The sequence below is a fragment of the Colias eurytheme genome, chromosome 12 (genome assembly GCF_061535395.1).
Source record: "Colias eurytheme isolate Ceu_HAF_F1 chromosome 12, ilColEury1 Martin Lab GWU primary, whole genome shotgun sequence".
NCBI classification, from domain to species: domain Eukaryota; kingdom Metazoa; phylum Arthropoda; class Insecta; order Lepidoptera; family Pieridae; genus Colias; species Colias eurytheme.
This window is the reverse complement of record NC_142991.1, coordinates 11,345,455-11,359,463: the sequence shown is the minus strand read 5'-3', so window position 1 is coordinate 11,359,463 and position 14,009 is coordinate 11,345,455. Positions and strand designations below refer to the sequence as shown.

Here is a 14,009-nt window from a genome sequence, read left to right as displayed (position 1 = left end):
GCCGCTCGTGCGCGTGGAGGCGGCGCTGGCGGCCGGCGCCAGCCACGCCGCCTACACCGCGCTCGCCGGCGACATCGGCGCCAAGGTGAGTGCCCCCTTGCGGCCTGCAGCGACATGCATGCGATTCGATCGTATTAGAAAAATACGATCGGAGATCATTTTTATTAATTTTCTCAATACTATTGATCTATTTCGTCTGAAAAAATCAGATATAAAAATAACTACGTTAAAAAAAACCGACTTCAAATATGGAAAATTATAAAAATAAAAAAGATTTGATATTATTAATAACTACATATTATTTAGAGGTGCTATTTATTAAATAGGTTTGATGTCGGTGCCAAGCCAATGTAAAACTTACCGGCTTACACGGGCTTATTACTAAGTGCTTAGTGCTTGTCACCGACTTCAAACCTATTAATTAATAAATAGCAAATCTAAATAATATGTAGTAATTAATAATATCAAATCTTTTTTATTTTTATAATTTTCCGTATTTGAAGTCGGTTGTTTTAATGTAGTTATTTTTATTTGATACTTTTTAGTGTATTTTCAACACGAATCAAACAATTTCAGCTCAATTGGTAAACGGGAAGTGAATCAAAGTTACTTGCTAGATTTTCAATTAAGTCATCGCGATCAGACAAAAATGCTCATGAAATAAAAACTACTAGGCTTACCTGACTGAAATTTTTATGGGACTAACCCGAAACCATTCTGCATCAAACAAAAAAAGAACACGTAAATCGGTTCAGAAACCTCGGCGTAATCGGTGTACATACATAAAAAGAATATGGCCGAATTGATAACCTCCTCCTTTTTTTGAAGCCCGTTAAAAACGACAATTATTATTTCTAAACAGGTGACCCAAAAGGACGCCTGCAGCGGCCCGCCGGACGCGGACTGCCACCTGGTGCTCGCGACCGACGTGCTGTCCCGGCACGGCGCCAGCGTGCTGGCCAACCTCGCGGCCGCGCTCGCCGACACCGGCTTCGTCCTGCTGGAGGAGCCGCACGCGGCGCTCGACGACCCCGGCTCTAAGGACGCGATCGAGAAGTGCGGCCTCATCGTCGTCTCGCGCCAAGTGGCCGCCAACAGCGACTACATTCTGTTGCGCAAGAAGCCCGTGCTTCCCAAAGTCAGCATAGTCGTCGAGGTCGAGGAGAACTCGTACGCGTGGGTGGAGAAGCTGCGCGACGCGATGAAGCGCGCGGAGAGCGAGGACGTGCGCGTGTACGCGGTGTCGCGCGCGCCGGCGTCGGGCGTGCTGGGGCTGGGCGCGTGCCTGCGCGGCGAGGCGGGCGGCCGCTGCCTGCGCACGTTCCTGCTGGGCGGCGCGCGCGAGCCCTTCGCGCCCGACGCGCCCGCCTACCGCGACCAGGTGCGGCGCGACCTGCCCGTCAACGTGCTGCGCGCCGGCGTGTGGGGCTCCTACCGCCATCTGCTGCTCGCCGACGCTTCCGAGGCGCAGTTGCAGGTGACGTCGTCGCTCCGCTTATTTTTTTCTTATAAATATTCCGATTCCAAGATTTACCTTAACGATAACGTCGACGTCGCAGGTCGAGCACGCGTACGTGAACACGCTGGTGCGCGGCGACCTGTCGTCGCTGCGCTGGATCGAGAGCGAGCTGCGCACGGCCCCGAGCGGCGGGCCGCGCGCCGAGCTGTGCCGCGTGTACTGCGCGCCGCTCAACTTCCGCGACATCATGCTGGCCACCGGCAAGCTGCCGCCCGACGCGCTGCCCGGCAACCTCGCCGGGGAGGTACGAGCCTAATTACGTATTGTCAATGAGACATTTTTAAGAAGTCCATGATATTGCTAGTTAATAATATTTTTAGTTTTGTTTTCATTTTAAAGAATTCCGTGTAAAATAGGTCATAAATTTATTAAAAAACTAGATTTCCGCCCGCGGCTTCGCCCGCGTTTTCAAAGGAAAACCTGCATAGTTCCCGTTCCCGTGGGATTTCCGGGATAAAACCTACCCTATGTGTTAATCCAAGTTACCTTCTATATGTGTGCTAAATTTCATTGTAATTGGTTCAGTAGTATTTTTCCTGACATATAGAAATTTTCCTGGCTTATCGAAATTTTCCTGTCTTATCGAAATTTTCCTGGCGTATAGAAATTTTCCTGTCGTATAGAAATTTCGCTGCCTTATAGAAATTTTGCTGGCTTATAGAAATTTTCCCGACGCATAGAAATTTTCCTGGCTTATAGAATTTTTCCTGACGTATAGAAATTTTCCTGGCTTATAAAAATTTTCCTGAGGTATAGAAATTTTCCGGACTTACGGAAATTTTCCTGTCTTAAATTTTCCTTTCTCATGGAAATTTTCCTGGCGTATAGAAATTTACCTTGTTTATAGAAATTTTCCTGGCGTATAGAAATTTTCCGGACTTATGAAAATTTTCCTGTCTTATAGAAATTTTCCTTTCTTATGGAAATTTTCCACCTTATAGAAATTTTCCCGGCTTATGGAAATTTTCCTGACTTATAAAAATTTTTCCTGACTTATCGTAATTTTCCCGACATGGATTTTTCCTGACTTATAGAAATTTTTGCGGCAAAGATAAATTTTCCTCACGTATACAAATTTTCCTGGCTTTTAGAATTTTTCCTGACGTATAGAAATATTCCTATCGTATGGAAATTTTCCGGACTTAGAAACATTTTCCTGACTTATACAAATTTTCCTTGTGTCTATATAAATTTTCCCGACGTATAGAAATTTTCCTGACAGAAATTTTCCTGACATAGAAATTTTCCTGACTCATAGAAATTTTCCTGACGTATATAAATTTTCCTGGCGTATACAAATTTTCCTGACGTATAGAAATTTTCCTGATGTATAGAAATTTTCCTGGCGTATAGAAATATTTCTTTCGTATGGAAATTTTCCGGACTTAGAAACATTTTCCTGACCTATACAAATTTTCCTTATCTATATAAATTTTCCCGACGTATAGAAATTTTCCTGACTTAAATTTTCCTTACTCATGGAAATTTTCCTGGCGTATAGAAATTTACCTTGTTTATAGAAATTTTCCGGACTTATGAAAATTTTCCTGTCTTATAGAAATTTTCGGAAACTTACGGAAATTTTCCTGTCTTAAATTTTCCTTTCTCATGGAAATTTTCCTGGCGCATAGAAATTTACCTTGTTTATAGAAATTTTCCGGACTTATGAAAATTTTCCTTTCTTATGGAAATTTTCCACCTTATAGAAATTTTCCCGACTTATGGAAATTTTACTGACATAAAAAATTTTCCTGACTTATCGTAGTTTTCCCGACTTATAGATTTTTCCTGACATAGAAATTTTTGCGGCAAAGAGAAATTTTCCTCACGTATACAAATTTTCCTGGCTTTTAGAATTTTTCCTGACGTATAGATATTTTCCTGGCATATAAAATTTTTCCTCTTAAATTTCTATACGTCAGGAAAATTTCTTTAAGCCAGGAAAATTTCTATACGTGAGAAAAATTTCTCTTTACCGCAAAAATTTCTATAAGTCAGGAAAAATCCAGTCGGGAAAATTACGATAAGGTAGGAAAAATTTATATAAGTCAGGAAAATGTAAGGAAAATTTGTATAAGTCAGAAAAATGTTTATAAGCCAGGAAAGTTTCTATACGCCAGGAAAATTTCGAAAGGACAGGAAAATTTCTATACGTCAGGAAAATTTCTATAAGCCAGGAAAATTTCTATACGTCAGGAAAATTTCTATAAGCCAGGAAAATTTCTATACGTCAGGAAAATTTCTCTTTGCCGCAAAATTATATAGATAAGGAAAATTTCTATAAGCCAGCAAAATTTCTATACGTCAGGAAAATTTCTATAAGCCAGGAAAATTTCTATACGTCAGGAAAATTTCGAAAAGACAGGAAAATTTCTATACGTCAGCAAAATTTCTCTTTGCCGCAAAATTATATATGTAGATAAGGAAAATTTCTATAAGCCAGCAAAATTTCTATACGTCAGGAAAATTTCTACAAGCCAGGAAAATTTCTATGCGTCAGGAAAATTTGTATAAGTCAGGAAAAATTATATACGCCAGGAAAATTTATTTACGTCAGGAAAAATTCTATAAGCCAGGAAAATTTCTAACCGTGAGGAAAATTTCTCTTTGCAGCAATAATTTCTATAAGTCAGGAAAAATCCATAAGTCGGGAAAATTTCGATAAGACAGGACAATTTCTATACGTCAGGAAAATTTCTCTTTGTGGGGAAAATTTCGATAAGTCAATAAAAAATAATATTACAGATAAATTATGATAAAATACGTTTTTAAGGAAGATTGCTCTAAACCGTTGTTAGGCGATTGTGAAGGTAATACTTATATTATTATTTATTTTAACTTGATAGATAAATTAAAAAATTTAATCAGAGAGATAATGTAAAAAGCAGTTTTAATCCTACTAATATTATAAATGCGAAAGTTTGTGAGGATGTGTGTGTGTGTGCGTGTGTGTTTGTTACTCTTTCACGCAAAAACTACTGAACCGATTACAATGAAATTTAGCACACATATAGAAGGTAACTTGGATTAACACATAGGGTAGGTTTTATCCCGGAAATCCCACGGGAACGGGAACTATACGGGTTTTCCTATGAAAGCGCGGGAAAAGCCGCGGGCGGAAATCTAGTATAAAATAAAAACGTTGAAGTTGTCCTTCTTTTATGCTATTCTAACATTTTAATCATAATTTTTTTATAAATATCATATTTGCATCTTCCCTTTTATGAGTTTACGCAAAAATCCCACTCATATCTTCTAGCATCGATTGCTAAGGATTTAATTATTTTTTCATTGAATTGAAATGGAATTGATCTATTGAACGTTATCGTCGTGTCCCTTAGGAGTGCATCCTGGGTCTGGAGTTCAGCGGGCGCGGCGCGGACGGGCGGCGCGTGATGGGCATGGTGGCGGCGCGCGGGCTGGCCTCCAGCGTGCTGGCCGACCGCGGCTTCCTGTGGGACGTGCCCGACAACTGGTCAGTACTCGTCTGTTATATGTGTATAATATTGTACTCTAAATTGATCGTTCAGCAGGGCTAATAGATCAGAGGTGTTTTTCTTTGTGATAATAATACATTATTGTACTTATTTTTTTTTATTACATTTTATTTATTTATATATTACACAAAATATGATGTAATAGTTTCTTAGATCGAAATAACAATGATATTCGGATGGCAGGAGTCTGGAGGAGGCGTCGACGGTGCCGGTGGCGTACGCGACGGCGTACTACGCGCTGAGCGTGCGCGGGCGCATGGCGCGCGGCGAGAGCGTGCTGGTGCACGCGGGCACGGGCGGCGTGGGGCAGGCCGCCATCGCCGTGGCGCTGCACGCCGGCTGCCGCGTGTTCGCCACGGTGGGCACGCCCGACAAGCGCGCCTTCCTGCGCGAGCGCTTCCCGGCGCTGGCCGACGAGGACATCGGCAACTCGCGCGACACTTCGTTCGAGCAGCTCGTGCTGCGGCGCACGGGCGGCCGCGGCGTGGACCTCGTGCTCAACTCGCTGGCCGCCGACAAGCTGGCCGCCTCCGTGCGCTGCCTGGCCAACGGCGGCCGCTTCCTCGAGATCGGCAAGCTCGACCTCTCCAATAACACCCCCTTGGTGAGTTCCCGCGCATACGTGTTCCGCATTAGAAATTATTTTACTCTGTTAATTATTTCTAATAATTTTTAAGTTCAAAACTTATTTACTCTCAAATGAAACGATTCAATAACATAAAGATAATAAGCTACAGTACAATACTTTACAGTGAATTGTAAAATATTGTGTGTATATGTCATCGGAAGACAACAAGATCCGCAAGCTTATAAAAGGAAATTGATAAATTTGCGATTCTTATTTTCCGGTGGCATACATAATATCCATCTTTTCTCGGAAATTATAATGATTAATATAAAAACAGAAGTCGTAAGATGTATATATAAAATAGCAGTGACAATGAGGGCACGTATGTGCGCAGGGCATGTCGGTATTCCTGAAGAACACGACGTTCCACGGCATCCTGCTGGACGCGCTGTTCGACGCGGCTCCGGACAGCGCGGAGCGGCGCGCCGTGGTGCGCTGCGTCAGCGACGGCATCGCCGCCGGCGCCGTGCGCCCGCTGCCCGCCACCGTCTTCGGCGACCAGCAGCTCGAGCAGGCCTTCCGCTACATGGCCACCGGCAAGCACATCGGGAAGGTCAGCGTTGCCGATACTCATTACCGGATCGACATGTTAAAAACAAAATCCATGTCTAATTTTCTGACTAAAATACATGCAACGTGTTTTATGTACTTACATAATTTGGCTTGAAATTATAATATTAAATAACCTCTGTTACAAAAAGTAACTAACTACACTATACTAAGGATTTTTTTTTACCGAAAGTAACCTCTTCGTGTGTCGCAGGTGGTGCTGCGCGTGCGCGAGGAGGAGGCGGGCGGCGCGCGGCCCGCGCTGCGCCTGCTGCACGCGCTGCCCCGCACCTACATGCACCCCGCCAAGAGCTACGTGCTCGTCGGTCAGTGCGCGCTCTTATCCGTTATTGTTTTATATAAGAACGCGTAAAACGACATACAGTTAGGAATCGTAAAGATGGAATTAATAAGTGAAACTTTCATCAGTTATAATTTATTGATTTTTCATTTATGAATGTCTGTAATTTACTCAACTTACAAAATATCAGACAATTTAGTAAAAAATAAATAAGATTTTAAGGAGCGTTTATCGTGGATCATTAATCGAATTCATCGTGATGCGCAGGCGGTTTGGGCGGCTTCGGTCTGGAGCTGGCGCAGTGGCTCGTGAAGCGCGGAGCGCGCGCTCTAGTGTTCAACTCGCGCAGCGGCGTGCGCACCGGCTACCAGTCGTGGTGCATCCGCAGGTGCGTGTGTGTGTGTGGGGGTGGGGGGGGTGTGCGGTGTGCGAGCGAGGCACTGACGACGCCGTGTGCGCAGGTGGCGCGAGCGCGGCGTGCGCGTGGCGGTGTCGACGGCGGACGTGTCGCGGGCGGCGGGCGCGCGCGCGCTGCTGGCGGACGCGGGCGCGCTGGCGCCGGTGGGCGGCATCTTCAACCTCGCCGCCGTGCTGCGCGACGCCTTCCTCGAGAACCTCACGCCGGACGACTTCCGCGCCGTCGCCACGCCCAAGATTGATGGTGAGCGCTCGAATTCAGTTATTACCGCGTTAAAATTGTATTTAAAGCGTATTGTATATTATATACGTGTGTGTATATAATATTATGTGTGTTATATAATATGTATGACCGAAAACCGATATACATAATATATGTCGTGGCCGTATCGTAGATTTGCACACTTCGTGAAACTTCGATAACTTCACGAATTGGTCGCATTTCTATTTCGATATGGACAATCAGAAGCGCGGCTTCGTGTCGAGATTATTTGATCATATCGTAAAGTTACATTAATCACCGTTTATGCGTATGAGAAAAGTAGAGTGACTCCACAAAAGAAGTCCATGGGCTATTACTGACAGTTGCGAGCAAATCTACGATATAAAAAATAAAAATAAATAAAATAAAAATCATTTATTGAACAAGGATCCTTACATCAAAATAAAGACCCCAGACTCCCAATATAGCTTTCGCTGTGTTTCAGGAGTCTGTGCCTTCCCGATACAATACATTAGAATAGTTCAATAAAATACATTAATGGCCGATTTTTCAATGCTCGGATAAAGCTTATTCGTCGAATAATGTATAAAACTACCATTTTAAAAACGTATTCTTATTGCCCGTATTTGACAGTTTACGTGACATTTTAATATTATTGTGTAATACTTTATTGGACGGATAAGTTTGGCCACACTTTATTTTAAACGAAAGACTGTAACGAGTGACTGTAAATCATAGTTGACAAGATAATGAATTGGGGTTACAAAATTACTAAGTGAGCGACTGCGTGCGACGAAAAATCACTAGAACAGCGACTAACAAACATTAATTTGAGTTACTCAAAATACAAAATGAGCAGCTTTATAATATTTGAGCGACCTAATATTTGTTTATGTGACAACGTTACGTCCTGCATTTTTTCATTATTTGGCCAAGTTATTTGGCATATGATTTATTTATATTGAGCGACATTTTTATTTTATATGAGGTGTTTCGAATCACTGAAAAATATTTTTTTGAGCATAGTAGGTACTATGAGTTCGTTTTTTTTAATTTATGATATAATTATTTGAAGTTATTCTTAAGCCGTAAAAATGTATCCCTTAATTTACACTCTATGTATTTATAGTCGTTTAATTTAGTCGCTCACCTAGTAATTTAGTTGCTCACCTAAGAATTTACTCGCACACTTTTATCCATTTTAATATTTCAAATGGATTAATCACATCCCACGTTCAACCTGTATTTTATTACCGACCAATATTCATCGCTCGTTTAGTTTCTTTGTCGCTTAGTCAAATTCATACCGCTCAAGTTTAAAACAGTATCTCATCATCTGCTCAGTTATTTTTTAGTCGCTCGTTTTATTATTCCTCTTTTCCATATTTTTGTTTGTGGTAAAAAAAGAAGAAAATAAAACTATTACTATACTCAAATTATAGACCGATTTCGATCCTCTCTACATTGGCTAAGGTTTTTGAATCTTTAATCTGTCCTTTTATTCAACGACATTTCAGGCAATATCTGTGTGATCAACAACATGGCTTTATTCATTCAAGATCTACAACAACAAATTTGTTGACCTTTACTGAATCGCTTGTGCAATGTGTTGATGAGAATAAGCAGTTCGATGTGATCTACACAGATTTTAGTAAAGCTTTTGACAAAATTTCCCATTCCATACTATTACAAAAACTTTCGGCTTATGGAGTTACTGGCTCGTTGTTACATTGGCTACAATCGTACCTAACAGACCGAGAATTTGTCGTTGTCGTAAATGGCTTTGTATCCGATGTCCATCATATTACGTCTGGTGCTCCGCAAGGATCCCATTTAGCGCCAATCCTTTTCAACATTTATGTTAATGATTTGCCATGTTGTTTTTCTTACTCAGAGGCTTTTCTGTATGCAGATGATCTTAAATTTGCCATAAAAATCGATAAACCAAGTGATTCCGGTCTCCTACAGGAAGATCTAAATCGACTTATTCAATGGTGTGCACTCAATAATATGCAGTTGAACTCAAAAAAATGTTACCATATAAAATTTTCTAGAAAGAACTCTGTAGTGCAGTCAAAATATTATATTGGAAGCCAGGTAGTGCAGGAAGTAGACACAATCAAGGACCTCGGTGTCCTGTTTGATAAATCAGTAACTTTTGTACCGCATATTGAGAATGTTACGAAAAAAGCTTCCCAAATGCTTGGGTTCGTATTACGAAATACGAAAAATTTTAGTATGGGCCGAACAAAAATTATTTTATACAACTGCTTGGTACGAAGCAGCCTGGAATATTGTAGTTCCGTATGGAGACCCCACTATTCTACTCACATGCTAAGACTAGAAAGAGTACAAAAAAGATTTCTATGGCACTTAGCATTTTCTGTTGGGAAGCTTAGACAACTACCTACATATAAGTCGCGTCTTAACTTTTTTAAAATGCGTGCTTTGCATGTTAAATACAACATTATTGATGCATCTTTCTTATTCAAACTTATCAGAAATAAAATTGACTGTCCCGGTTTGTTGAGTCAAATTAGGTTTCGCGTGCCATATAGGTATCCCCGTAGCTGTATCACACCTTTTTACCCTCCATTACGTAGAACTGTTCTTGGTACTAATTCGCCACTTCTAAGAATGTTTAAAATTTTAAATGAGTGTAGTGATGTAACAGATATTAATTTTGATAGCCATAGATTATTCCTGAATAAAATCTACGAACACTTTATTAATTTAATTTAAAATCATTGAGCTTATATATAATTCATTCATAATCTCATAAATGTTAATCCAATTTAGTTTATTAAGAAAATTATTATTGTTAATCTTTTTTTTTTTTATTTGTCTAAATTTAAAATGTAAACTAACTGTAATGTAAGTACTAATTATCTGCCTTGTTTGTTTTCATAACCGTTCTGTTTTTCTTTTCTTAAAAAAAAAAGTTTTTGCATGGGGTGTTAGCCTTTAAGTAGCTGTTGCATTTGTATAAGTTATTTTGTGTTCTTGTTTCTGTATGTTTGTGTTGATGTAAACAACTGTTGGCTGACCTTAATTAAATAAATAAATAAATAAATTATTTTGTAATTATTGATCGTATAGAATACATTGGAATGTTTATCAAAGAGGCACCGCTAATCGTTTCCAGGAACAAAGATGCTGGACGCGGCGTCGCGCGAGCTGTGCCCCGAGCTGGACTACTTCGTGGCGTTCTCGTCCGTGTCGTGCGGGCGCGGCAACCCGGGCCAGAGCAACTACGGGCTCGCCAACTCGGCCATGGAGCGCGTGTGCGAGCTGCGCCAGGCCGACGGGCTGCCCGGCCTCGCCGTGCAGTGGGGCGCCATCGGTGAGCCGCCGTGCTATACCGTTGTACATCCCGCCTACTGCACCGTTCATCTGTTTGAGGTGTGGAACGCTGTCCGCAGGCGAGGTGGGGCTGGTCGTGGACACGATGGGCGGCGACGAGGCGGTGGTGGGCGGCACGCTGCCGCAGCGCGTGGCGTCGTGCGTGGAGGCGCTGGGCGCGCTGCTGGCGCGGCCGCACGCCGTGTGCGCGTCCATGGTGCTGGCCGACAAGCGCCGCGCGACCGCCGCGCCCGCGCAGGACCTCGTGCACGCCGTCGCCAACATCCTCGGTCAGGGCGACCTACTGCCACTTTTTAATTTAATTATGCGATGCAACTTTTTTTGTATATTTTTTTTTAATAAAATTTTGAAATAAGTAGTAAAAAGAAAACAATTAAAGATTTTCTTATATCGAAAATATTAAATTTATAGCATGATAATTTTCATATTTACGAGGAGATCGACTCGTTGTTCCCATTTGTCTTTGCTAGATAGTTTTTAAGAGACGACGATTCGATGTCGCGTCACATTCGGTCGCTCGAGTTGATGCTATATTATTAGGAGACGCTTTTGATATTAATTATTTAAATAAAGAAGAGCTTTAATAACAATTTACTTTTTAATTTTGTAGGCATCAAAGATCCGTCCAAAGTATCGGAAACGGCCAACCTCGCGGAGCTCGGCATGGACTCGCTCATGGGCGCCGAAATCAAACAGACGCTGGAACGCGGCTACGATCTCGTGCTGGGAGTGCAAGAAATCCGCGCTCTCACTTTCGCTAAGTTAAAATCTCTGTCGGGCGGCGAAGAGAGCGCTGAGGACAAGGCGAAGGAAGAGACGAAAAAGGAGGCCGCGGGCGCCGCCTCGGACCTGGCGCAGTTCGCGACCTTGAGCGAGATCATGCCCAAGCAGGTCGTCGTGAAGCTGCCCAGCGCCGCGCCGGACTCCAAAGCCAGCGTGTTCATGGTGAGTCTCCTTGTGCGTGCACCGGATGCGCTACACTGCACACTGTTCGTGTCTCTAACGGCGACACCGTGCGCAGGTGCACCCGATCGAGGGCGTGGCGGGCGCGCTGCGCGGCGTGGCGCGCGGCGTGCGCGGCGCGGCGCTGGGCCTGCAGTGCGTGGCGGCCGCGCCGCTGGCCGACATGCGCGCGCTGGCCGCCTTCTACGTGCGCCACGTCGAGGCGCTGCAGCCCCACGACCCCTACACGCTGCTCGGCTACTCGTTCGGCGCCGGCGTCGCCTTCGAGATGGCGCTGCAGCTCGAGAAGGTACTCTTCGCTCTCTCTCTCTTACGCGATTTCACATGCTAAATATTTTTCAAAGTCGCACGAGTTAAATATGACTCGATTTAAAAAATTCGGTAGTTTGTTTTTTTTATTTTGCATATGATATTATAACTAATGGGCGGCGTGCGTGCGTGCAGGAGGGCAAGCGCGTGCGCGTGGTGCTGGTGGACGGCTCGCCCGCGTTCGTGGCGGCGCACACGCGGCGCAGCACACAGAAGCGCGCCGCGCGCTCGCCCGCCACCGACGAGGCCGACGCGCTCGCGTACTTCCTGCAGCTCTTCAACGAGAAGCTCGACATCGTCAAGGTTCGTCTATATATTCTTGCCCCTCTTTAACTTTGTATAGAATATAGATAATACTCTAGTGACTTAATTGTGCTTTTTAACTATTCGAATTAATTTCACATCTCTCGTCCTATTCGATGGACGAAGGTGAATAACGAAGCGATGTATATACGTGTGCCTAACGCCTCGTGTTTAAGTCGAAAACGAAATGATCACTTTTAAAAAGATTTTTTTATTTAAAACGACAATATTTGAGATATTATGTACGTATATAAACATTATTTTTATAAGCTAAGTATCTACACACCGACACGTACAACCCGACAAATAATGGCAGGTATCGAACGAGCTCGCGAAGCTATCGAGCTGGGAGCAGCGCGTGCAGCGCACGGCGGAGCTGGCCACTGCGGGGGCCGGTGCGGGGGCCGCGGGGCGCGACGCCGCCGCGCTGGCCGCCGCCGCGGAGTCCTTCTACCGCAAGCTCGTCATCGCCGACTCGTACACGCCCAGCGGCAAGCTGAGCGCGCCCGTCACGCTGTTCACGGCGCGTGACAACTACGTGGAGCTGGCGGCCGACTACGGGCTGAGCGGCGTGTGCGCGGGCCCGCTGGCCGTGCGCCAGCTGCCGGCCGACCACCGCTCCATCCTGGCGGGCGACGCGGCGCGCGCCATCGCCGACCACGTGTCCGAGCTGCTCGCGCAGTAGCCGCGCGCCGCACGCCGCGCCGCACGCCGCGCCGCACGACGCGCCGCTCGCCGCGTGCGCTAGCTAGTGCTCAGTGGACGATATTAGATTTGTGGATATGGCATCAGATCTATATAGGTTTATCGCGTCGACGTGAATGCGAGAGCGACGCCGCTGGCGTTCCGCGCGGAGTTGGTTGCGGTCGCGCACGCGTAGAGCACGCGATTTTCTATTGAATTACGCACATCCGAGCGTGTCGCCCCGCAACTGCGGTCCCAGTTTGTTGCCTCCATTCGATATCGATTCATACGTACTCGAACGATCACGATCTTTGTATTTTAGTTTGTGTCTTGTGACGTTTATTTATATTATTTAGTCGTTGACATCACAATATTTATATCAGAGACGCACGTCGCGCTATACATAGCATTATGTACGACACGCGCGAGTCCGTTTACGTTTCGTAGACGGCCTAGCATAAGGGCCGGCGCACGCTTACCGCGTCGACGCAGGGTTTTGGGGCATGTAATAATTTTATAAAACAGCTTTTCAACAATAGTACAAACCGGTAATCTATAGTTAGGGGAAGGTTTCGCACAGGGTCGACGCGGTCGGTGCGCTCCGCCCGCACGAGATGCCTCTCTATGTAATTTAAAGTTGCGGGGTTCTTAGTTAAATTGTATTTATATTTAAATTAATTAATTTATGTTTAGGGTCGAGCGAGGCTCGTGCTTGTGATACATAGCATTCCTCTAGTTGTAAGTGACAGTAGTTAAAACGAGAGTGTGGTTGTTGTGGTGTTTATTTAGTAACAGATTTGGCTTCAGCCCTGTGATAAATAAAAGTGCATTATTTTTATTAATCTTGTTTTCATTTCATATTCCTTTCCCTTTCCTATCCTTCAAACCTTTCTTATGGTAAATGTAATGAGTGGATATTATATTCATCAAAATAACTTCCTATTATGTCAGATTATTAAATTGTCATTTAAAAATCCTAAAATGGCTTTTGTTTGTTGTATTAATAAGCCATTTAAGAACGTTAAAAAATCAAAAGATTTATCTCATCTCTGGCTTATAGCCTACTAGATTTCCGCCCGCGGCGTCGCCCGCGTTTTCAAAGGAAAACCCGCATATAGTTCCCGTTCCCGTGGGATTTCCGGGATAAAACCTACACTATGTGTTAATCCAAGTTACCTTCTGTAATCGGTTCAGTAGTATTTGCGTGAAAGAGTTACAAACTCACACACACACACACACACACACATCCTCAC

General features: G+C 44.0%; 1 protein-coding gene across 1 annotated transcript in view; it reads left to right on the top strand.

Moving 5' to 3' along the window:
• The window catches only part of FASN1 (Fatty acid synthase 1), a 51,329-nt gene extending 37,731 nt beyond the window's left edge, over positions 1-13,598 (top strand). The window contains 14 exon segments of the mRNA XM_090107984.1: positions 863-1,477; positions 1,560-1,763; positions 4,861-4,994; positions 5,200-5,620; positions 5,979-6,197; positions 6,408-6,519; positions 6,762-6,882; positions 6,956-7,155; positions 10,280-10,477; positions 10,557-10,766; positions 11,108-11,442; positions 11,519-11,749; positions 11,905-12,072; positions 12,389-13,598. Of these exon segments, the coding sequence (XP_089964110.1) occupies positions 863-1,477; positions 1,560-1,763; positions 4,861-4,994; positions 5,200-5,620; positions 5,979-6,197; positions 6,408-6,519; positions 6,762-6,882; positions 6,956-7,155; positions 10,280-10,477; positions 10,557-10,766; positions 11,108-11,442; positions 11,519-11,749; positions 11,905-12,072; positions 12,389-12,820 (3,600 nt within the window). The 3' untranslated portion in view covers positions 12,821-13,598.
• Positions 13,599-14,009: the final 411 nt, after the last annotated feature.